General features: G+C 45.2%; 1 protein-coding gene across 10 annotated transcripts in view; it reads right to left on the reverse strand.

Annotated features, from left to right (window-relative positions):
• The window catches only part of PLEKHA7 (pleckstrin homology domain containing A7), a 228,757-nt gene that overhangs the window by 87,275 nt on the left and 115,777 nt on the right, over nucleotides 1-25,705 (reverse strand). For 9 of the 10 annotated variants that reach the window (XR_003514710.1, XM_027563388.1, XM_027563389.1 and 6 more), the window contains one exon: nucleotides 2,182-2,268. Coding sequence is in view for 8 of the 10 variants with exons in the window: in XM_027563388.1 (XP_027419189.1) it covers nucleotides 2,182-2,268 (87 nt within the window). In the remaining 2 variants the exon portion in view is untranslated. Of the gene's footprint in view, nucleotides 1-2,181; nucleotides 2,269-11,502; nucleotides 11,705-25,705 lie in introns of those variants that run through there. The other variant, XM_027563393.1, reaches the window with a different exon arrangement.

Below are 25,705 nucleotides of genomic sequence, written 5' to 3' on the forward strand. Positions count from 1 at the left end.
CCTCAGAAGTAGTCAGGGGATAAAGTCTTCTGTTAACAAGGAGGAAAAGGATGTGTGTGACAGAGGTGTTTAGTGATGGAAAATGTGCGTTTCTCCAGAAGCTCTTATTAAGCCTGGTAACTTCTCAAGCTAAGTGTTCTGATGGATTCTACCAGACCTTTAATAACGACAGGCGCCTGTGTCTCTCAGATGCCTAAGGACTAGGGGCTGAACTCAATGACCTCCCTAAAGCCTCTGACCTTCAGGATTCTATAAACAAACTCATTCCAAGCTGGAATTCAGAGAATCCACATTCTGACTTTGTCTTTACACAGCAGTTCTTTTTTGATGTAGGAGATAAGATAATCTTTACCTTGTACCCACTCTTTCTCTAGTAGTATTAATGCTTTCAAAATCAGACATCCCTCCTACCTGCTACAAGCCCCACAGTCTGGCTGTCATGCCCTGTGGGTCACCAGCACCAAAATAATTGAGCAAACAGTTTCTGACTAGGGAAAGGCTTAGACTTGACCAAAGAGATCAGGCTGCGGTGACATCCTGGCTTTTCTACTGCTAGCCAGGCAATCTGGGGCAAGTGACATGACTTTTTCGGGTCTTAATATCTTTCCCTCTAAAATGATGATGATGGTCTACCTCTCAGGATTATTATATTAAATGAGATATGCACAGAAAATCCCCCCCACAGAGTAGCATGCAGGGAATGCCAGTATGATTATAATTACAGATTTCTGGTTTTAAAAGTTTTGTTGGATAATGATTCTAAGCTGAAAACACTGAGATGAAAACACTGAGATGAAATAATATGTTTAGAATTAGCTTCAAAATAATCCAGGGGTGAGGGGGAGGATATAGACAAAATAAAATCAGCCATGTTTTAGAAACTGTTGAAGATAGATAATGAATATATCAGATGATTTATTATTGTTTCTCTCTACTTTTGTATATATTTGAAGTTTTCTACCTTAATTTATAAGTGTAAGTACTACAAGGGCAAAACATTGTAAAAATATAAATACTGATAATATAAGATTACATTTGAACATATCTAAGTGACGAAACAGAAGAAAATTGATTTGAAGGGGAGAAAAAAATACTCTTGGAAATTCCCTCCCGGTCCAGTGGTAAGGACTCTGCATTTTCACTGCTAAGGGCTCCGGTTCAATCCCTGGTCAGGGAACTAAGATCCCACAAGCCGTGTGGTGTGGCCAAATATATATATACATATATATGGGCTTCCTGGGTGGCACTAGGGGTAAACAACCCGCCTGCCAATGCAAGAGATATAAGACACACAAGGTCGATCCCTGGGTTGGGAAGATCCGCTGGAGGAGGGGGTGGCAACCCACTCCAGTATTCTTGCCTGGAGAATCCCATGGACAGAGGAGCTTGGCAGGCTGCAGTCCACAGGGCTGCACAGCCAGATATGACTGAAGTGACTTAGCACGCATGCATGCACACATATATATGCATATATATAGGGAAAAAAAGAAAGAAAAACCCTTAAAGCCAATGTCTCTATTAGTTTCTCAGACAGAACTGTATTCTTCAAACAGAGCTGTCTCTAGTGATCAGAATGAAACACAGACACTTGTACATATTTCTCTGCCTTCATTTTTGGGAGAACACATCCCCAAAATGTGTGCATGGGCTGTACATGACAAGCCCTGGGTGGTAGAACCTGCCTCTGAGCACCCAGAAGCCCTGCTGAAACGGGGCTGAGGAGCAAGAAGCTCCTGTGTTAGAAAAGCAAGCACCAAGGACTCAAAATGTTCAGGGACAAAGGGTGCCACCAGCCCTCCTCTCTTCTAAGCCCTGGCTTTGGGCTCCTATGCGAGGCTTCCTCAGAGGCTATACTCACAGTACTTTCAACAACAGGAGAGAGGGTCCTCTCAGAGAATAACTAGTGTGTAAGGTGATACTTGAGGGGAAAGGGAACTTTGAAGAGGCTCTGACAATACTCATCACAGCACACCCCCCTATCATCTCCCCCCTTCCACATCTACCCGCTGAGAGAAGTCTAGAGACTGAAAAACAAAATTCTTGAGTTTTACCTTGAAGCAAACAATCCACTCCAAGCCCCTATGTCTGAGAGAGAAAATAGCCCAACAAGCTTTGTTTTGAGCAAATGCCTTTAAGTTCCCAAGCTGTGCCTGAAAAAGGAGAATACACAAATGTACTTACTCTTCTTCTTGAAGAATAAATTCACTATTTTCTGGAGAAAACTGCCCACTCACAGGATGCCTGAAGGCTGTGGTCTGCTGGTTATGGCTAAAAAGAAAAAGAGAGAGATAATGAATGAGAAGTCATGTGAGTGGAAAGGCTCACAGACACAACAGGTCAGTGATGTCTGAAGACCCCTGCTCATCGCAGACTCCTCCCAGGGTGAGCCCGCCGGCCTTGCCTTGGAGAGACACTCTGTCAGAATCCAGCTGCATTTAAAAACCAAAAACCTCCAGCTCAGGTGCCAAAGCCCACTAAAGACATACAGGGGTTTCAACTGTAGGCAAGTCTTGCCCCCAAGACAACACTGGATCTTAGAGAGACAGTCCATGAAGTGCTTACTCCTACAGACTGACTCCACTCCTACAAAGTGACTCGCTCAGCAAAAAGTTACTTTAAGACGGCACGAGCTGAGAACAAGAATGAAGGAAAGCAGACGGCACTTTCAACAGCTTCCGAAACCCACGAAGCAGGGCAAGAATTCTAAGAATTAACACCCACCCAGAAAAATCTATCTTCTTAAAATTCTTCTCCCTACTACAGAATGTCTTCACTTCAGTGATGGGATATAAATGTATGGGCATGTCTCTGCAACATGACCTGTACAATTTCAACACTGTGCAGTTTCTATCACCCTTTTGATGTGAGGAGGGATCAGCTTCCACGCCGAGTTGACAGACACAACCAGAGTGTGTAGGTGTTTTGTGTATTCATAAAGGCTGCCTGCTTCTTTGAAAGAAGAGGGAGTTGGCTTTAGAGGCTGCTGTTCTGCTCCATGAATAAACTAATCTAACCTCTTTTTTTCTTTAAAGAATATGATTTATGTTAAAATGTTTTTCTCAACTGCAAAATCATAGTTATTTTAGACATTTTAGAAACTATAGAAAGAAAAAAAGTCACCTGTGATCTCACTACCCAGACATATACATCTGGGTATCTTCTCTTTCCTAGCTTTTCTTTTTTCCTTTAAATCATTTTATTCTTTTTAATGTGATTTTACTGTATTTAGAAATCTGTATCCTGCTTTCTTCACATCCAATTAACACAAAAAATTTCCTATGTAATTAAGACGTCTTCATTTGAAATAGGTGAATAATAGTCTTACTTAAGTGTAAAATTTTTTTTCATATAATTGTTCAAAAAATGTTTACTGGCCATCTGTGTGCCAGGTGCTATCTTAGGTCCTAGAGATACAAAGTGAACAAAAAAGTCCTTACACCATGATGCTTACATTCTAGAAAGATTTACATTCTTCTAATGCTGGACATTTTAGGTGCTTCCCCTATCCCACTCCCCATTATTAATAGTCAATATATCTTTCCATATATGGGCTTTATCTGCAATTCAAATTATTTCCTTGGGTTAAAGTCCCAGAAATAAAATTACTAAACAAAGGGCATGGTCATTTTTTTAAGGCTCCTAATACAGACAGTTAAAATGCTTTTACTGTCAGAGTCAATATATCATCTTAGTTCGATAGTGTTGTTAAGATATCAGTCCCATCTCCAAATTGAGCCCTGACTCACCCCAGACATTAGTAGGTTTAAATGAGCATAGCATAAAGGTTAAAAAAGAAAAAAAATATCTCTAAGCCCAAGTCTGTCTTACTGTGCCTGGGGCCATCAGGGCATCCTGCACTGGGGTGTCTGGGTAAGGCTGGCACTGAGGTCTGAGCAGCCGGAATCCTAATGAGCCAGATGTGAAGCAGGCAGAGCCATCAGGCCAGGCTGCTCCCTGGCCCTGCGACCGAACACTACCCCTGGCACCCTCTCAACCCTCCCAACCGCCACCAGCCTCCAAATTCTCAGCTCCTGGTTCCAGGCAAAGCCCTTGGAATTCCATGACCTCATCTGGCTGGCAGCAAGCTGTTCTTCCCAAAAAAAGCAGAGTTAAGGCATGAGCATCTAAATAAGGGTGAGAAGCAAGCCCCCTTGACATCTATTTCAGAAATCTTTGTATTGCGTTCACAGGCTAGGCTTGATTTATACCAGTTTATTTTAGTCATCTCCATTCACCCTAAAGAAGTCCCTAAACATAAGACATCTGAAAAACACCATGGAATTTGAAAACACAAACTCTAACTTAAACCTGCCTCATTTCTTTCTGGAGAAAAAACACTGTTCTGCTCATAATGGGAATAACAATAATTCCCATTCACTATTACCTCTAAAAAAGTCTTTTCTTACATAACTTAGCTATTAGTACCATCAACTCCTGCTTTATGAATGAGGAAATGGCTCAGAGAAGTTAAGTGACTTGCTCAAGATAACTTCGTCACTAAGCAATAAGACTGGGACATGAATCCAGGTCTTCTATATCTAAATTTGATGCTCTTTGCATAACAACCTGCTGTCCCCTTTCCTCAGAAGTCCGCGGGGCTGGCAGCCTCCTAGGCATGATCAGAAGTCCCTAAAAACAAAGCATGTGAAACAACATCTACTGCTATTCCCTCTCTCTCCCCACCCGCTTCCTTCCTCTCAGCCCGGGGCCAAGCTTCTGAATGACAACACCTGTGTGGCACTCAGCACCCCAAAGCCACCCCCAGTCAGCCTTTGGTCCTATCACAAGGTCAGCCTGGTGAATTTCTGGCTGCTGCTGCTACTGCTAAGTCGCTTCAGTCGTGTCCGACTCTGTGCGACCCCATAGATGGCAGCCCACCAGGCTCCGCCGTCCCTGGGATTCTCCAGGCAAGAACACTGGAGTGGGTTGCCATTTCCTTCTCCAATGCATGAAAGTGAAAAGTGAAAATGAAGTCGCTCAGTCGTGCCCGACTCTTAGCGACCCCATGGGCTGCAGCCCACCAGGCTCCTCCATCCATGGGATTTTCCAGGCAAGAGTACTGGAGTAGGGTGCCATTGCCTGAGGGAGGCAAAGAGCAAAACTTCTCTGTACCTGGAGCAGCATTCAGCAAAGACTTCATAAACACTGTACAACTAGAACACCAACTCCTAGCTAGGCTCCCTACGCTCAACGTGTACCAATTTAAATAGGCCCAGACTCTCGGGTAAACGAATCCTGAGCTGGAAGATGTGGTCACTATGAAGATTTTCACATTCTAACATAAGAAGAAAGATAGTTTTTTAAAGTGGACAAAAATATAGCTGTCATTTGATCAGGCCTTAGAGGGAGCTCCCCAACCTTTCTTCCCTAATACGGATGCTGCCCTTTTTGCCAAAAATAATTATCAACCACTGCACCATTACCACCATTTCCTGCACTTACATGGAGTTTTAAGTGTGGTCACATTCATCATAGTATTTGACCCGCCTAAGTACCTACTGAGGTAGACAGCACAGATATTTTTATTTCTATATCACGCATAAGGAAATGAAGATCTGGGTTATGGGATGTTACTGGATCACTAAATTAAAAAAAAAAAAAAAAGAGGATTCAATACATCTGAGAAAAGAGATGAATCAAAGTACTGCCTCCTAAATACTAAGGTCTTAAAATTTGATGATTTCTGATTAAACCTGCCCAGCCTGCTTATGGCAGAGCTTCTGGTTCAGCACTTTTTGAGCAAAGAAGAGTTAGGTCCTTGAACTATTTCATTTAATCTGCCTGAACACCCAACAGGGCAGGCTGTGTTTCATTAGAGCAAACCACAGGTAAGGAAAGGCCCAGAAAGAGTAAATGACGTGCCCTCAACAGTCAACTCCTGTGTTCCTGCCACCCTTCTGATGTCTTTATACCACTCCAGGCTCACCCTCACGAAATGGAGGTTACCTACTGAATGCTGGATCCCCACACCCATTTGGAGACCACAGGGTCCTTGGGCTTTACCTGCTGTCCTTGACCCCTCAGCCAAAACTCCAAGCTTGCTCCATTTCATGATTTTTTATTTTCTAAAACCCATGACGAATCTCATGTCCTATCACCTTGTCTTAAGACACAGTTAGCAAGCACAGACAAATCCCCTGAAATACCTGTTCTTAAACCTGAATTGCCACCTTGCTCCCCGGCAGTGATGGAGATGGCCCGGCCAGGAGCCAGGTGGCTGGTTTCAATGGAGCCCAGAAACTCTCTTCCCTCCATACAAGGGCTTCTGTTGCTCTTCAGAAAGTTACTCAGCAAGTGAGATAGAACACAGCCTAGCCTTTATTCTCAAATCCCACTCTTCCTCCCAGGAACAGTCGTCCAGGTTGATTAGCAGCCAGTGTTGCCTGAGAGAGGACCAGGGAGCACGGGTGGAAGGTGGCAGGGAAGGACAGTCCCCGTACAGGCGGGCCATGGGTAACCATCCACGTAAACATGCAGGTCTTCACAAGCCCTGGGCTGGAAGGACTTGGGCTCAGTCCTAAAGAAGTCTGACAGCCAATGCAGGAGACATAAGAGAACAGAGTGAGGACCAGGGAGAACTGCAGGCTGATCTGAGCTCAGTAGAAGGAAGAGCCCACCACAGACAGGGCGAGTAAAAGGTAAATGAGTCATACAGCTTCTTGCAATGTTTTTCCAAGTTTAATCTTCCATTCATACAGATTTTGACTATAATGTGAACAATGACTCTGGCTGGTTAAACATAAAGGTTCCAATTTAGCACGGCCATCCTTTTCGGCATGGATAGAAGTTCTAGGAGTTTATGTGAATGGTGCCCAAGAGTGGGGGTCGGACTAGCCTGATAAATCTACTTTTCTGCCAGTGGTGGTATTGGTATGCTGAGAGTGTGACAGATCTGCTCTGTCAGCACCAGCTCTTATCTGGCCCCTGCTGTAAAGAGGAGAAGAAACAGCTTAAAATGTAAGGAAAGTATCCGGCCTCAGAGTTCAGAGGGACTCTATCAAGGCTCTCTTCTCATTGGTATGCTCAGCAGCAGTTCCACTCTGGCCCTTCTGGCTCCTCAACACAGCTCCCAGATTACTGTAAAAGGGTCACCCTGCAGACCTCAAGCCACGGTCAGCACTGCCTCCAGGCTTGTTAAGGCCCTTACTATCTTTGTTCTAAATCCCAGTGTCTCCAGGAAACCACGGCTCCGGGTCACAAAATAGTGCTCCTAGTTAGGTCCCCGAATTGATAATACAAACTCCAAAAATGTTAAGAAACTGCCTCCCTGCCTTCAGCTCCCATTTGGGCTGGGCTGCAGAGTAAAGACGTAAGGGCCAAGAGTCCCGATGGCATCTCTACACTCCCTCAACATTTCTCAGGCAGCTTTTGTTCTCTTTTACTTAACACTTTTACAGAATTGCTCATTTAGTACAAAGTGTCACTGCTATTCATGTGGCATTTCCTAAGGGGGGCTTAGGAGGTTACTGATGTGGTCTCTGGAGCTTGCACTGTTTTGAAAATGTCAAGCAGCTCTCTGCACACTAGCATGACTCTGACAGGCCCTTCTTCCAGAAACACGGGAAGCAGGCCTTGACAAGCCAACAGATAGTCCCCGTTCTCTCTCCAAGTGAGTGCCATCAACCTCCTTCAATATCCACCCTGGGCACCACATCAGTCCAGAGTCCTGGGGTCAGAAGATCTGGGTATAAACCAGAACAAGCCACCTCAGGTCTCTGAGCCTCAGTTCTTCCATTTACACACAGGGAAAGGTTGTTGTGAGGATATATGAAAGGGCATCACACAATGCCTGGCATACAGAAGGTACTCAATTAACATCCATTGAACCTGGCTGTGTCTTGACAATGGCGGTAACTAACAGGCATCTAAACTGGAATAGGGCAAAACCAGAACAAGTCTCCTCGCCTCACTCCCACCAAACCCAATAATCTTCCCTCCAGGTTTCCCTTTGTCCACTAACAGCATCACTACTCAACAACCTAGGAGGCATCCTCCACTCCTACCTTAACCTCCACATGTCATATATTAGCAAGTCCTGCTGTCTCCATCTAGAAAACATACTCTGAATCATACACTTCCTTCCATGTCTACAGCCACACCCTAGTCATCACAGCAGCCACCTAACTGCTCTTCCTGCTTCCACTCTGGCCTCTATACCATCCATCATCCTCACTGAAAGCCTGATGGATCTTTTAAAATGTCAGATAACACACACTTCCCCTTTAAACCATACAACAGCTCCACATCACCCATAGACTTAAAATTCAAGCTCCTTACCTTGGCTTCCAAGACCCCAGGTGATCTGGCCCCTGCCTAGCCCCATCCTTTTCCTACACCACTCTCCTTCTTCCCTACCCTGCTCCAGCCACACTCATCGCCTTTCTGCTCCCTGAACACCAAGCTCTTTCCTACTTAACAACTTTGTACTGGATGCTCTTTCCCCTGTACTTAACTGGTTCCTTGCCATTCAGCAGAATTATCATCTCAGAGCCCTTCCCAACCACCCACTGAAGTAGTAGCTCCCAGTCATATCACATCATCCTATTTTAATTATTACTAACTGTTATTTTTCTTACTGATGATCATCAGTATCCCTGACTAATGGTATATTCCAGGAGAGTAAGGACCTTGCCTGTCTTTTTACTGCTATTATCAGCCCATAACAGAGTCCAGCTCTGTTATACGTGCTGAATGAATGAATGAGAAATAATGACTAAGGAAACTCCTACTTTAAAGTGAGGTCATGCCTCCAAATAGGCTAGCTAACCTTATAGAAGTTTGGACTCGGGTCACAAAACGACAAGAACTTGAAGGGTCGTAAGCCATCCGAAGGCAGTGGCTTCTGCTCTTACTACCTGAGGAAGGATGCATCAGAGACCAGCATGCTAAAATCGCTTCATCCTTGGCTCTCTCCCAACTGTGTTACAATATAATTTGGAGAAATTAACCCTCCCCTGCAACCCCCTCTACCACCCCTGCAAAGGAGAAGGAAGAACACTCAGCAGAGAGAATCAAAGCGTGGAATGCAAACACCCTGGAGGCAATTACTAGGTGATTAAAAACACAGAGGAGGACAATACAAACATCACCTGTATCTCCTTTTTGTGAACTGGGAGATTATTTGGTGTGAAACCTGCAATTTGGTGATGATTATACACTCTCACATTGCTTTCTACTATTTCATCGGTGTTTGCTCTCCTCCCCCTCTCCCCTAGCCCAAGTAAGATCCTAAGTTAACCGCAGGGCTGGGAACAGTTCTTCACTGATTTCTAATGTATCCCCCACAGCACAGAACAGCAATGCCATGGAGCAGGCTCTTGAACTCTTTTATCTCACCAGCCAGAGCACAAACTCACACCACCTTCAGGAAGAGGCTGTGCAGAACCCATCTCACTTTCTGATTTCAGCAGCCCAACGTATCACACATGCCCCAGAGAGAGTGGGGGAGGCTGGGGCCCCCAGGCCCTGATGAAGATCCTACACCCAGGCTGGGAGAGTCCACCAGCCCTGGGGAGTGTGGCACAGACCAAGGAAGGGCCTTCCCCATCCCCACGATGTCCATGCTTGACTCACACCCAGCTAGGCAGAGACATGAAATTCAGCCAACCCTCAGACCCAACACCCTGAGGGGTAGTCAGGACCCGCTCTCCTCACCTAAAAGTGCCAAAGGGGGCTAAGCCCAGCGCAGACAGAGCTGGGCTCAAGGGAGTCACAAAATTAATGGAGTGAACTGAAAGCTCTCAAATCTTGCAAGAGGGAGGGGTTTCCTTCCCAAATACTGATTTTAACAGACTGAAGTCTTCTGGCAAAATTTGAAAAGTTCTGTATTTCATTAGGCTCTCCAAGTGTTTTCAGATGCATTCAGTAGCCAATTCATTTCATAAATTACCTCTTCTGACCCAGTACCCCACACTGCAAGCCTCTCTTCTCCCAGAGCCCCCACATGGGGCTCCAATACTTAGGACTGCTGGTTTAATAGGAAGTTTTAATTGTGGCTCCACAGGACTTCAATAACCATGAAAAGACTAAAGTCCAACTCCTGACTGAATGAAGAAATCAAACCCAGATTGCTTCCCTCTTTTTTTTTTTAAAGCAAGTTGGCAGAGAAGCAATGTAATGGGAGTGAAGAGACCAGTTCTGTTACTACCAACTAGCAAACATACAGTCTTGCTGGGTTTTAGTTTCCTCATCAGTCCAATGATGGGGTTAGACCCTCCACCTGGAGAAGCCACCTGAGGCCTCCAAAGCATGAACCCCAGGTTATTCAGAGTCGTACACGCTGGAGTTCAAACCCCAGCTCTGCCGCACACTGGAGGTGTACGACCTTGAAGGAGTTAAAGACCTTTCTGAGCGTGTTGGTTTCTTTATCTGTAAAGAGGAGCCAACTCCAATTCTGCGAGACTGTTAAAAAGAGCACTCACACTGATAATGTGCCTGCCCCAGAGCAGACACTCAACCTTCAGTTCCTGTCATATTTTTCTTTTGCTAGCTCTAAATCTCCACTCTAACAGAGTTGTTTTGTCTTTTCTATTTTACAAGCTTCAGTATTATTAGCCTGGCTAAAGAACACTTTTTTTTCCCTTTGAGTTAAGGCAAAACACTCAGCCTCCTGTTTAAACTTAAACTCCCTTGCCAAGCCAAGTAGTTTAAGATCAATAAGCACATTCCTTGAGCCACACTTCTGTCCTTCACTGGTTGGAGCCCTATGGTTCAGAAAAAAGTGAACGTTAGTCGCTCAGTCATGTCTTACTCTTTGCAACCCCACAGACTGTAGCCCACCAGGCTACTCTGTCCATGGAACTCTCCAGGTAAGAATACCGGAGTGGGTTCTTCGGTGGGTTCTCCATTCCCTTCTCCAGGGAGATTTTCCTGACCCAGGGATCGAACCAGGGTCTGCTACACTGCAGGCAGATTCTTTACCGTTTGAGCCACGAGGGAAGCCCTCATGGCTCAGAAAGCGCAGCCTAAGACAAAACAGCGTCCCCAGCAGGCTGTCTGAGCCAGGGACACACACTCTACAGAAGTTTCAAAACTGCACAGAAACATTTTCTACCTTAAAGAACATCCAGTTTTATGCTTCTACTTAATGCTCTTCAATAAGTCAGACTTCTCAAGTATAAAACGAGAAGGCTAAACCAGGTGATGTTTTAAAGATCCTCCAGCTGTAACATCTTAAGACGCTGAGGCTCATCTCAGACTATTGCTGGAGCCAGACTGAAATGTAACAACACTGCACATAATTGAAAACACAAAGGAAGGAGGCAGAACAGCTGTCCTCCCCAGTCTCACTTGCCAACAGAATATCTTTCATAATGACAGCACTGAGGTGTAGTTAATACTTTTGTCCTGTTTATTCCCAATTAAACTGGATTTTTTTTTTCTTAACTGCAGGTGCTCCCAACCACTCCATCGAAAACTCCCTTTCTCTCACTCATGACTTGACTTTCACAAATCAGAATACATCACGGTAAAGTGAATCCTAGAAACCAGTACAGAACTAACCTGCTCCTGGGCTGTCGTTCTCCATGGGAAAGGCAGCAGACATGCTTGCTCTCTGCTGGGGCTCCATGCTGTGTCTTCCCAGCGTTCCCAGTTCAAGTCAGACTGGGAGAGAGGCTTGCAGCCCGCCCGCTCTATTTCAGTTTTGGTTCTGGAGCCGCTGCCTCCCAAGGTGTTACAAATCCAGCAGCCACTGGCTCCTACTCATTCATTCTCCTCCCTACCCCCTCCCCCATCCCCACCCTCCACACACACACAATCTGCAATCTGGCAGCAACGCAGGAACACACTTCCAGCTGTGAGTCACCGCCCCACTGTGGCCAAGCAGAGCACTAGCTGGGGTAAACAATGAGGCAGGCAATCTGTGTCTCCAGGCCCCATTTCTGTTCTTGGAGACCATGGGGTTGGCTGCCGCTCTGGTAAGAGGACATAAGAAATACCTCCGCTTGTGAGCCCTGGAGTCAGAATGAATTGCTCACTCAGTTCTGCTCTGCCATACTGGGGCTGAAATCAGCCCCAAAGCAGAGAGCCTTTGGTGGAGAAATGAGGGATCCTTCATCACTCTCTCTCATGATCATGGTCGGGAAGAGCCTGAGCAGTTACCAACCATCATACTCACTCCTGGTAGTAACAATCTGTGATTCTTTCATCACTGCTTGGGATGGCTACGGCCCTCTCTGCATCAATTTAACCATGTTGCTCTAACTCCCAGAGCAGGCTTGGAGAGGAGAAGGGCCAGGCAAACAAAGGCATCAAGGTGCCTCTATCCCCATGGCCTGAGACTGCGGCTCTCCACTGCCTCTAGGTGGGTCACAAGTTATGATGCAGTTGGAATATGAGCTTCACAGGGCAAGACTTCTGTCTTCACAGCTATGTTCCAATGCCTACATGGTGCCTGGCACACAGTAGGTGCTCAATAAATATTTGCTGGCTGAAGAAAAATGCAAGGGGTTTTGTTCAGAGTCTACTTGGGATGACAGTTTTACTAAAACCTGTATCCATGAGAATCATGTTTTCCCTTTTAAAAATTTCTATATCCTTCATAACTCCCACCACTGCCTGTAGGGAGTATTCTATAAATCTTTAAATGCAGAGATAAATCACTGTGAAACTGAGGAATCTTGAGCGTTAGGGCCCCTCACTTTCACCAGCCCCTTCCCAGGCACGTGCTTTCTACAACTGTATGCATTCTTAAATGAGACCTCCTGAATGTTATAAACATCAAGCTCCACAAAACAGATCTGCCGCCGTAGAATGAAAGAATGAAGGACTCACAAGCCCTCCTGACGCATTATCCTAACAAGGACATTTGAACTGACAAATCCCGTTTTAATCACAAAGGAGACAGGCTCTCAACCACCAATATATCCTAATTGATCACAAGTCAACTGCTTGTTAAAGCTGGAGTAGGATTAAAAACACAAACTCTATCCATCCAACATTTATTTAGCCCTACTATGTGTTCAGCAGAGTCTGACACGACTGAGCGACTTCACTTTCACTTTCATGCATGGGAGAAGGAAATGGCAACCCACTCCAGTGTTCTTGCCTGGAGAATCCCAGAGTGGGGGAACCTAGTGGGCTGCCGTCTATGGGGTCACACAGAGTCAAACACAACTGAAGCGACTTAGCAGCAGCAGCAGCAGCAGCATGTGTTCAGCGGTGAGAATTTCAGGATAAGACAGTGAGTAGAACATAATTATCCCCACTGAACAGGAGCTTACAGTTCAAAAGAATAAACTGATATGGTCATAAATAGATACAATGATAATATTAACCATAAATAATATAAATATTTATAACTACAGATCAGAGTGAGTACCGCAATGTAAAGTACAGCAAAGCACACCTAATTGCCAAGTGTCAATCTGCTGGGTATAACAACTCTAAAAGGTGAATCATTCTATCCCCATTTTTCAAAAGTGAATATTGAGGCCCAAGGAGGTCAAGTGCCAACCCCAAGGTCATATAGCCAGTAAATGACAAAGTCAGATTTCAAGCCCATATCACCTGACTCCAAAGTATGGGCTTATTCTTAGTGGTTACACTTCAGTCTATGGCCAGTTGCGTCACAGAATCTCCAAAATGTCTGGGGAGACACACTGTCAGTAGAGGCACAAGAACCACTTTGAGCACCAGCAAAGGCTGGCCAACCTCAAAAGCCCACGCTCCTGAGAGCTTACTCACCAGGTAGATAGCCATAACCCTTGTTCACTCACCAGGCAACATACAGGCAAGGATCAGTGACAGCTGGCTGGGAGCTGGATGAGGCCACATGAGCGGCTCCCACCTGGAGTCCTGCCTCCAAACTCCCTCATCCTTGCTGCCAGATGGATCATGCTGGAACATGGCTCTCATTCCATTACCTCCTGACACACACCCTCTCCGTGGCTCATCATCCACTAAAGCCTTCTCTACTTCCCTAGACCCTCGGCTCCTACCAAATTTAACGGTTCACCAGTCCCCAAGTCACCCCATCTTGCCCACGCCTGGGTTTTGGCTCCTGCAGTCTTCCTCCTCAATGAGTTCTGCCCAACCTTCAAGGCCCCTTCTCTTCCCAGTGGTCCTTCCTGATCACTCCAGATCACTCAGCCTTCTTCCCTCCTTGTACTCTCAGCACTGAAGTTTTACACTCGTTATATAGCAATTATACTTCCCCAAAACCCTTTTCATTTTACCTTACAAAAATTAAGTACAGTCGTCCCTTGGCATTTGTCAGCGGTTGGACCCTCCCCAATACCAAAATCCACAGATGATCATGTCCTATAAAAGGGCATAGTACGGTAAGCCCTCCTTATCTTCGGGTTCTGCATTCTTGGATACAGAGGGTCAACTGTATTCCAAGTCACAGACAAGTATAAACCAGAAAGCAGGAGATCCCTTTCTTGCCTTGAATTCAGTGTCAGTGTCAATCTCAGAGGCAACAACTTTGCCACTTTCTTATGTGTTCTTTTTGTTTTTTGCCTTTATGAAATTCTCACACATTTAAAAATATATATACACGTCATTTTAAAAAGAAATTACATAAATGGAATAAAACTGTACATATATTTCTATAACTTGCTTTTTTATGCTATGTATCTTCTATTCCTTCATATCTACATGCAAGGATGAACATAAGCAGCCCTCTCCACACACAGCTCCACTAGGATCCCCTACCAGACCAACCTATATAGAGAGATGACCCAGGAGCCCACCCCAACATGTATGAGAGGGTTCAGATTGCTTACCCGCAAACCAATCTGTTCCCGCAAATTCATTTTAGTTAAACCACACAGACCCTGATGCTGGGAAAGAGAGAAAGGAGGAGAGGGGGACAACAGAGGACGGGATGGTTGAATGGAATCACCGACTCAATAGACATGAATTTGAGCAAGCTTCAGGAGATGGTGAAGGACCCGGAAACCTGGCATGCTGCAGTCCATGGGGTTGCAAAGAGTTGGACACCACTGAGCGACTGAACAACAACAGATATTTTAAATTGAGCCCAAGTTTAACAACAGGAAATTTTCATATAAATACTCAGCCCATCCTGGTAAATCAAAATCTATGACAACACTAGGAGCCCATGAGAGGTGGGATGGCCTTCTAGTTCACTGCAGTCCCCACCACTCCCTACTGTTTCTGGATGTTGAGGGTGTATACTTAGTGCTATTTGTCATCACACCTGCATTTCTCCTTTCCCTACAGGAGAGAAGTTTCTTCGTGCCTGTATCTCAACCAGAACTAGGGAGACAAAGATAAACCAAGTGGACAGAGTAAAACGAATTAGACAGCATACATACAGTCAGCTTTTCCATTATCCACTAAGCCTCTACAGACATTTGAGTTTGCAACCCCAATCTGATTCTAGAGAAATCAGATTCTAGGGAAGCTCTTCCTCTTAGGAAGGAGGTCTGTTGTAAAGAATAAAGATTTCTTGCATAAGAACTAAAAGAAGATGGCAAAAATAAGCCAGAAAATTTCCCTCTCACAAAAAAACAGAAAAATCTTCCCAACAATAACAGCAAGTAGTCATGCCCTTAGCCTTCTCTAATTGGTCTCCTGAAAAGGTGAACCCCATGACAGTCAGCAGACTTCTTGCATAGTGTGAAAAATCCAGAGAGGCACTACCAACAGTCTGTCCCTAAAGAACTCAAAAGAGAGGTGCCAGAGACTGCAGCCCCCTATGGATATTGACAGGGGTCACTGATGGCAGAAGGGGGATCCTGAAACAGAAAACCATCTGAGCATGTGCCCCTGGAATGAGACCACAGACCTCGTTCTGTGAAACCTGAAAAATGCATGTTTCCATACGTGAACTGTGAACTTCCAGATGTTCAAGCTGGTTTTAGAAAAGGCAGAGGAACCAGAGATCAAATTGCCACCATCTGCTGGATTGTCAAAAAAGCAAAAGAGTTCCAGAAAAACATCTATTTCTGCTTTATTGACTATGCCAAAGCCTTCTCTTGAGAAACCTATATGCAGGTCAGGAAGCAACAGTTAGAACTGGACTTGGAACAACAGACTGGTTCCAAATAGGAAAAGGAGTACGTCAAGGCTGTATATTGTCACCCTGCTTATTTAACTTCTATGCAGAGTACATCATGAGAAACGCTGGGCTGGAAGAAGCACAAGCTGGAATCAAGATTGCCGGGAGAAATATCAATAACCTCAGATATACAGATGACACCACCCTTATGGCAGAAAGTGAAGAGGAACTCAAAAGCCTCTTGATGAAAGTGAAAGAGGAGAGTGGAAAAGTTGGCTTAAAGCTCAACGTTCAGAAAACTAAGATCATGGCATCTGGTCCCATCACTTCATGGCAAATAGATGGGGAAATAGTGGAAACAGTATCAGACTTTATTTATTTGGGCCCCAAAATCACTGTTGATGGTGACTGCAGCCATGAAATTAAAAGACGCTTACTCCTTGGAAGGAAAGTTATGACCAACCTAGATAGCATATTCAAAAGCAGAGATATTACTTTGCCAACAAAGGTCCGTCTAGTCAAGGCTATGGTTTTTCCAGTGGTCATGTATGAATGCGAGAGTTGGACTGTGAAGAAGGCTGAGCGCCAAAGAATTGATGCTTTTGAAGTGTGGTGTTGGAGAAGACTCTCGAGAGTCCCTTGGACTGCAAGGAGATCCAATCAGTCCATTCTGAAGATCAGTCCTGGGTGTTCATTGGAAGGACTGATGCTAAAGCTGAAACTCCAATACTTTGGCCACCTCATGCAAAGAGTTGACTCAATGGAAAAGACTCTGATGCTGGGAGGGACTGGGGGCAGGAGAAGGGGATGACAGAGGATGAGATGGCTGGATGGCATCACCGACTCAATGCGCATTGAGTTTGAGTGAACTCTGGGAGTTGGTGATGGACAGGGAGGCCTGGTGTGCTGCAATTCATGGGGTTGAAAAGAGGAGGACACGACTGAGCGACTGAACTGATGATGTTTCAAGCATAGGCCCCGAAGTCCAGGCCTCATAGCCGTCTGTATCACAGACAAGGAAACTGCTCCAGAAAGCAACTTTGAAACATTGCCACCATCTTTTAAAAGTAACTGCTTGGGACTTCCCTGGTGGTCCAGTGGCTAAGACTCCATGCTTTCAATGCAGAGGTCACAGGTTCAACCCCTGGTTGAGGAACTAAGATCCCACAAGCCATGTGACAAGGTGAGAAGAAACTGCTTCTGGGTTGGGGTGAGGAAAGAAATAGGTAAGGGAGATTAAGAGATACAAACTTCCACTTGCAAAATGAATGAGTCATGGGAATGAAATGTACAGCATGGGGAACGCAGTCAATAAGTAACTAATTCCTTTATATGGTGACATACTCTAATCACACTTATCCTGGTGATCATTTTGAGATAGAAAAAAACCAGTACTTTGTGTAAGAGGAACAGGCATAGCACTGTAGGTCAGTTATACTTCAAAAACAAACAAAATATAAAACAAACCCACAGAAAAATAGATCAGATTTGTGGTTACCAGAGGTGAGGGTGGGGTGGTAAAGGTAGGGGCTGGGTGAGATGAGGGAGGGGGAATTGGAGGAAAGTACTACAAACTTCCAGTTATAAGGCAAGTAAGTACTAAAGATATAATGTGTTGTTTTTGTTGTTCAGTTGCCAAGTCGCGTCCGACTCTTCGTGACTGCAGCATGCCAGGCCTCCCGTTTCTCACTGTCTCCCAGAGAATCGGTAATGCCATCCCACCATCTCATCTTCTGTCACCCTCTTCTCCTTCTGCCTTCAATCTTTCCCAACATCAGGGTCTTTTCCAAGGAGTCAGCTGTTAGTATCAGGTGGCCAAAGTATTGGAATTTCAGCTTCAGCATCATTTCTTCCAAAGAGTAGTCACAGTTGATTTCCTTTAAGGTTGACTAGTTTGATCTCCTTGCTTTCCAAGGGATTCTCAGGAGTCTTCTCCAGCACCACAGTTCGAAAGCATCAATTCTTCGGCGCTCTGCCTTTTTTATTGTCCAGGTCCACATCCGTACGTGACTACTGGAAAGACCATGGCCTTGACTATACACACCTCTGTCACCTAAGTGATGTCTCCGCTTTTTAACACACTGTCTAGGTTTGTCATCGCTTTCCTGCCAAGAAGCAATCGTCTTCTGATTTCATGGCTACAGTCACCATCCGCAGTGATTTTAGAGCCCAACTTGATAAATATAATTAGCACTGCCGTATGTTATATATGAAACTTGTTAAGAGTAAATCCTAACAGCTCTCGTTGTAATTTTTTTTCTGTTTCTCTAATTTGTATCTAGACAAGATGACGGATGTTCACTAAACTTACTGGGATAATCATTTCATGATGAATGTAAGTCAAGTCATTATGCTGCACACCTTATAGAGTGCTATATGTCAATTATATCTCAATACAACTGGAATATAAATAAAAATAACTGCTTCTGAGAGGCACACTCAGGGGGAATCTTTTTAAAAATATTTATTAATATATTTGGGTGCATCGAGTCTTACTTGCAGCATGCAGGATCTTCTACTTAATTGCCCCGAGCAATGTGGGATCTTAGTTCCCTGACCAAGGATCAAAACTGTGTTCCCTCATTGGAAAGCAGATTCTTAACCACAGGACCACTGGGGAAGTCCCAAGAGGAATCTTAAAAGGCACACAATTACTAGATGATCAGACCTGAATGATACTGCATTATTGGCTCCCAATAATAATATGTGATGTAAGTATATTCTTTCTTTCATGTAATAAATATTTAAGAGCTAACTAAATGCCAGCCCTGTAGGATCTTACACTTGAGTAATCAAGAAGAGGGAGGGGATGTGTCATAGCTTAGACTCCATATCCTGTCAAAGGTGAACAAAAGGACAGAGTTTTTCGGATTTTCAGATTCATAAATGATAATCTGTTTTCACAAGAGCTGTGAATTCTCAGTTTAGTAAGCCAGCTTGAGACCTTTTATCATCAACAGGAAGCCTTGCTTTCCAGAAACCACTGTATTAAGAATTTCAAAGCTGAAAATGACATACAGCTCACCTCATCCAATCTCTTTGTTTCACAGATGAGGAAACTGAGGTCAGAGAAGGTTAGAGAATTGCTTAAAGTCATAGTTATCATTAACCAGAACATACCACTAGGTTCCTGAAAACAAGGATTATGGGGGGAAAAAAATCATCATCACATTGTTTTAAAATTATTTCCTGCCTTTTAAAAAAATCCATCTTTCAGTGACTAATTACTACTAAAAAACATGAAAAATATATTTTAGAGAGCTGGGATTCCTCATGTCCAGTCAAAAAAAGCTTGCATAGAAATCCAGTGCCACTGCTCTGGATTCAGGGAAGCGTTAGTTACTCAGTCGTGTCTGACCCTTTGTGATCCCATGGACTGTAGCCTTCCAGGCTCCTCTGTCCATGGGATTATCCAGACAAGAATACTGGAGTGGGTTGTCATTCCAAGGGGTATATAAAACACATGTTGGGGAGATGGTCATGTGAAGACAGAGGCCAAGATTGAAGTGATGCATCGACAAGTCAAGGAATGCCAAGAATTGCCAGCAACCCCCAGAAGCAGAGAGAGAGGCATGGAATAGAGTCCCCTACAGAGCCTCCAAAGGAACCAAGGCTACAAACGCTGTGATTTCAGACTCCAGGCCTCCAGAACTATCAGAGAATAACATTCTGTTATTTTAAGCCACCAGGTTTGTATTAACTTGTTGTGGCAGCTCTAGGAAATAATACAAAATCTGTATTAGTTAGCGGTGTTGATTTACCATAAACCCAATTAGTGTGGAAAAGCTGTCACAAAGCCATTAGGACCTTCAGTTCAGTTCAGTCGCTCAGTCGTGTCCTCCTTTTTGCTACCCCATGAATCGCAGCACGCCAGGCCTACCTGTCCATCACCAACTCCCGGAGTTCCCCCAAACTCATGTGCATCGAGTCGGTGATGCCATCCAGCCATCTCATCCTCTGTCGTCATCTTCTCCTCCTGCCCCCAATCCCTCCCAGCATCAGAGTCTTTTCCAATGAGTCAACTCTTTGCATGAGGTGGCCAAAGTACTGCAGTTTCAGCTTTAGGGTTATTCCTTCCAAAGAAATCCCAGGGGTGATCTCCTTTAGAATGGACTGGTTGGATCTCCTTGCAGTCCAAGGGACTCTCAAGAGTCTTCTCCAACACCACACTTCAAAAGCATCAATTCTTCGGCACTCAGCTTTCTTCACAGTCCAACTCTCACATCCATACATGACCACTGGAAAAACATAGCCTTGACTAGATGGACCTTTGTTGGCAAAGTAATGGCTCTGCTTTTGAATATGCTATCTAGGTTGGTCATAACTTTCCTTCCAAGGAGTAAACGTCTTTTAATTTCATGGCTGCAATCACCATCTGCAGTGATTTTGGAGCCCAGAAAAATAAAGTCTGGCACTGTTTCCCCATCTATTTCCCATGAAGTGATGGGACCGGATGCCATGATCTTCGCTTTCTGAATGTTGAGCTTTAAGCCAACATTTTCACTCTCCACTTTCACTTTCATCAAAAGGCTTTTGAGTTCTTCTTCACTTTCTGCCATAAGGGTGGTGTCATCTGCATATCTGAGGTTACTGATATTTCTCCCGGCAATCTTGATTCCAGCTTGTGCTTCTTCCAGCCCAGCGTTTCTCATGATGTACTCTGCACAGAAGTTAAATAAGCAGGGTGACAATATACAGCCTTGATGTACTCCTTTTCCTATTTGGAACCAGTCTGTTGTTCCATGTCCAGTTCTAACTATTGCTTCCTGACCTGCATATAGGTTTCTCAAGAGGCACGTCAGGTGGTCTGGTATTCCCATCTCTTTCAGAATTTTCCACAGTTTATTGTGATCCACACAGTCAAAGGCTTTGGCATAGTCAATAAAGCAGAAATAGACGTTTTTCTGGAACTCTCTTGCTTCTTCGATGATCCAGCAGATGTTGGCAATTTGGTCGCTGGTTCCTCTGCCTTTTCTAAAACCAGCTTGAACATCAGGAAGTTCACGGTTCACGTATTGCTGAAGCTTGGCTTGGAGAATTTTGAGCATCACTTTACTAGCGTGTGAGGTGAGTGCAATTGTGTGGTAGTTTGAGCATTCTTTGGCATTGCCTTTCTTTGGGATTAGAATTAAAACTGACCTCTTCCAGTCCTGTGGCCACTGCTGAGTTTTCCAAATTTGCTGGCATATTGAGTGCAGCACTTTCACAGCATCATCTTTCAGGATTTGAAATAGCTCAACTGGAATTCCATCACCTCCACTAGCTTTGTTCATAGTAATGCTTTCTAAGCCCACTTGACTTCACATTCCAGGAATCTGGATCTAGGTGAGTGATCACACCATTGTGATTATCTTGGGACTCACTTAATAGTGGTGCAGGGTCTAAGAAAAGGGAGGTTTTAAAAAAAACAGTTCTGTTTTGAACTGATCCAAATATTGTGTTCACTTCTGGTAACCACACCTACAGGCCAGAGTGGAAAGCTGGAGCATGTCCAGGAGAGAGAAGCCAGGGCCGTGAACAGTCAAAACCACTGAAGGAACTGGAGTTTTAAGACCTAGGAAGACTCAGGGCCCACAATTGTTGTTATCACGTCTGAAAGGCTATCATGAGAAAGAGTGATTTGATTTGTCCCCTGAGGTCCAAGATGGAGTCACTGGGAGGTAGATTTTTCAAGGAATCGAGTGTCCACAACACTACAGCGTGGCCTCTGAACATCAGACTGGCTGGCTGCCTCCTGTTGGTGGGCGTTTTCAAGCCCAGGCCAGAAAACCATTTGGCAATATGTTGGTAAGGAATGGACACAAACCCCAGGCCTGCAATCTGCCAAGATGACCTTATGCTCCTCTCTAGCTCTGTGAATCTATTAATTCATGAAACACACCATTTAGCAATTATGTGAGTCAAGAGATTTCTGAAATACATGGGTAGGATGATGAGATCCTGAGCATGAAGAGAGATTTTGGTGGGAATACAAAGCAACAAGGCCTCGCACAGAGCTGTGGCTGAGAACCTATGCCAACCTCCCAGGAACCTGGCCACAGGAGAGGTGTTCACAGCCCTGTAGTGGAGGCTGGCTTAGGTTCCTTAGCCCCTTCTCACAGGAAGCTTACACTAAGATTGACAATACCTCTGTCAAGCCTTTTCTTTTAGATACACAGCTTTAACAGTTCAATGCAGCCAGGATCTATTAACAAACCACTGGGGCTATATTCAAAGTAACAGTCACCTCTCTTCTGAACACCTGCCATGATGAGTAACTGCCTGAGATGCTTGCATATATTACCTCTAACGGTCACTTCAACACTGCAAGGTATTATCATCTTAGGAAACAGGTTACAAGCAGTTAATTCATTTGTCCAAGACCACACGTTTCAGGATTTAGGATTTCCACTGGAATCCAGGTCCAGAAGCCAAACTCTTTTCCTACAGCACGATGTCTTCTCTGCACCCTACGTCAGGCATTTAATTTGTTCAAGGTAAACAACAATACCAGGCAAAGGGGAATGCAGGCAGGTGGCTTTCCCTCTCTGGGCCTCAGTCCTCTTGTCCATAAAATGGGAAAAGGTTGGAGATGATGAGCACAAGGAGACCTTCCATCCCTTGACACCTGGTGCTACTCGGCTAGATTCCTTTACCCCATGTCACCTTCCACACTGGTGAGGCCAAGAAAGCGGTGACAGGAAAGGTGGTAACGCTGGTACTCACAGCCAAGCGGACACGGCTAGCAAAGTTGTTCTGCCTGCTGCCAGGAGGTCAGGGCAGTGAGGGAAGGAGGAAACCAAGAACAGGGACACATTTATGAGCTCACGTGCAGGTGTGCAGTCTAGAATGGCCCGCATAAGTCTTGACATTTAGCACTTCACTCCAGAAACCAGGGCTGTCCTGTAACGTACAAGCCCAGAGACCTGAAGGCTTCCTATACCAGGGCCCTGCGATGTCCAGGAGGATTTAAAGTGCAGGGTCTCTGTTTGGAAGTTGTCTGTAGGGTGTGAGAGGTAAAGTAGTCCAGCCACATTCCAGGGGGAAGAACCTCCTGCAGCTGATCTGCCCAGCGCAGCCTCCACAGTGCCGTCCTGAATCAGGTTAGGGCGCCAGTCCATCCAGCTGCTTCCTCACAGGGCTGCTCAGGACCTCCTAAGGCCGCCTATTTCCCAACGGTCCCTCTGGGGTCTTCCTGCAATGGTATTGACATAGCCAAGGGACTCCAGAGCCCTAATCACACAGGGCGACTGGCCCAGCATCCCTCCATGACCCAGGAAAGGGGGATCATCCCACCCTCAGTGCCGAGATGTGGGTGGGGCAGGGGGAAGGATTTCAGAAATCTGGTCAGGGAGGGGCTCTCGCTGCCTGTCTCACTTCTAGATGAGGGCAAAATGGGATGACTTCGGAAAGCCCCCACCCAAACCCATTTCCTTCTCGGTTTCCTAGTGAAGCCATTCAGGAAGGGAATCTCGGGTCAAGAGCCCAGCAGGAAGAAGGCACGTAACCCACAGGACCCAGAGTACCCAGACCTTCCAGTAAGCAAAACATGAAGCCCAGACAGAATATCCTGACAGGGCTTTCTGGTTCTAGTCTAGTTTTTATTTTCTTGGGGCGGGGTGGTGGGTGGTGTTGGGTGGGCAGGGAGGCAGGGCAAAGCACGCCTCAAGAAGGGAGGAGTCAGGGGCGAGACATCAAAGTCAGTGCAAGAGTATGGGTTTGGAGCCAGAACTGGGTTCCATTTCCCGTCCCACACTGCAGTGTAGGTTCTGTGAAAGACCTTCTAAATGATGAGTGGCATCAAGGCGGTAAATAGGGCAGATGGTCTTACCGAGGTCCCCTCTCCCTAAAGAAAACTCACTAGCTCCCCATATCCCTAAATAGAGAGCCCACCATGCTGAAGTGTCAGATTTCTGCAGATAGCCCAAAATGTGTGTGCAAGAGTCAGAGGGCTGTGGATAAAGAATCACACAAGGTGAGACAGAGATCTGTAACAGTTACTGCAGTAGGTACATCATATTCCAGGCACTCTGTGGGCACTATCTCATGCCTTATTACAATCCTAAAAGTTAGGTATTATTATATCCATTTTACAGATATGGAAACTGAGGATGAGAAAAATTAAGGGGCTTGTGCAAGATTACACAGCCAAGTAGGGGCAGAGGTAGGATCCAAACCTAGGTCCTTTGACTCCAACTCTGGAGACATGGATCACAGGAGGGTCCAACTGTCTGAAATGGACTCTGGAGTCAAAGGATGGATTACTCTCCATGAAAACATCATGGCCAAACTGGCTCCTTATATTTGCAAGGAAAGAAGAAAACTTTGGTACAGGGTAACCTTGTACCTTGTATAATCACTGCCTTTTCGTGGCAAAGGGGCTTGTGTAACTCAATGAAGCTATGACCCATGCCGTACAAGGCCAGCCACCCAAGACAAACGGGTCATAGCAGAGAGTTCTGACAAAATGTGATCCACTGGAGAAGGGAATGGCAAACCACCCCAGTATATTCACCGTGAGAACTCATGAACATATAAAAGGCCAGTACTTTGGTCATCTGATACGAACAGATGACTCATTGGAAAAGTCCCTGATGCTGAGAAAGATTGAGCGCAGAAGGAGAAGAGGGTGTCAGATGATGAGATGGCTGGATGGCATCACTGATGCAATGAACATGAACTTGGGCAAACTCCGGGAGACGGTGAGGGACAGGGAGGCCTGGCATGTTTCAGTCCAAGGGGTGGCAAAGAGTCAAACACGACTGGGTGACTGAACAACAACAAAGGCTTACTAGAAGCCATTCTTACCAGCATCTTCACACTGAAAATAAAGTCCACCTCCCAGTCTGAAGTCCCAACCTTCCTAACATGGGTACTGGCTAAAGGCTAGAGCCTAGAACTTATCTCTAACCTGGAATGACTCCTGCCTTTGAAGAAGGTAATGTAAAGGAAATGGGAATGCAAAACCTCTTAGACACCTCACTATCTACCTCTCCAAGACCCCCACTTTGGAGACAGCTGCACATCACAGGTGGCACAGTGGTAAAGAATCTGCCTGCCAGTGAAGCAGATGCAGAAGACCTGGGTTCCATCCCTGGGTTGGGACGATCTCCTGGGGGAGGAAATGGCAACCCACTCCAGTATTCTTGCCTGTGAAATTCCATGAATAGAGGGCTACAGTCCATAGGGTTGCAGAGAGTCAGACACGACTGAGTGATTGGGCACGCATGCATACGTCACTGACTCTGAATCACACATTTAAACTGTGTTTTTCCAGATTCAGACTCAATTCCCCAACATCAAGCTATGTTGGCAGAAAGAGATGCAGACAGCAGAGAGAGAGCTCAGTAAATCATTTTCTCTGCTAGTGATGGTATCTGATGCATGTTAAATGCCTCCCTGCAATTCCTCAAGTGTCTATTAATCAGTGAACCAAGAACACAGAAGGCGCCAAGGAAAAATCTGCCACTGAAGGGAAAAAAGCAAATTGTGAAAAGCATCCTTACTGATGCACAAAGACTTCTAAACCCAAGGAGAGGCAGGGATAATAACAGCCCTGTCACTGAGACACTTAGTCCAACTGGTCACAAAGAAAGACATCAAAGAGCCCAAGGGGCAAATCCAGCCTCATCTGGATGCTGGTTGGTCATGGGGAGAATCTGCCAAACTGATTTAAAGACAAACTTGCAAGTGCTCTTGTTGAGCTTCAGTTTCCTCTCCCCTGTAGGCCCTGAGATACTACATGTCCTCCCCAAC

Source organism: Bos indicus x Bos taurus, chromosome 15 (assembly GCF_003369695.1).
Source record: "Bos indicus x Bos taurus breed Angus x Brahman F1 hybrid chromosome 15, Bos_hybrid_MaternalHap_v2.0, whole genome shotgun sequence".
Lineage (NCBI taxonomy): Eukaryota > Metazoa > Chordata > Mammalia > Artiodactyla > Bovidae > Bos > Bos indicus x Bos taurus.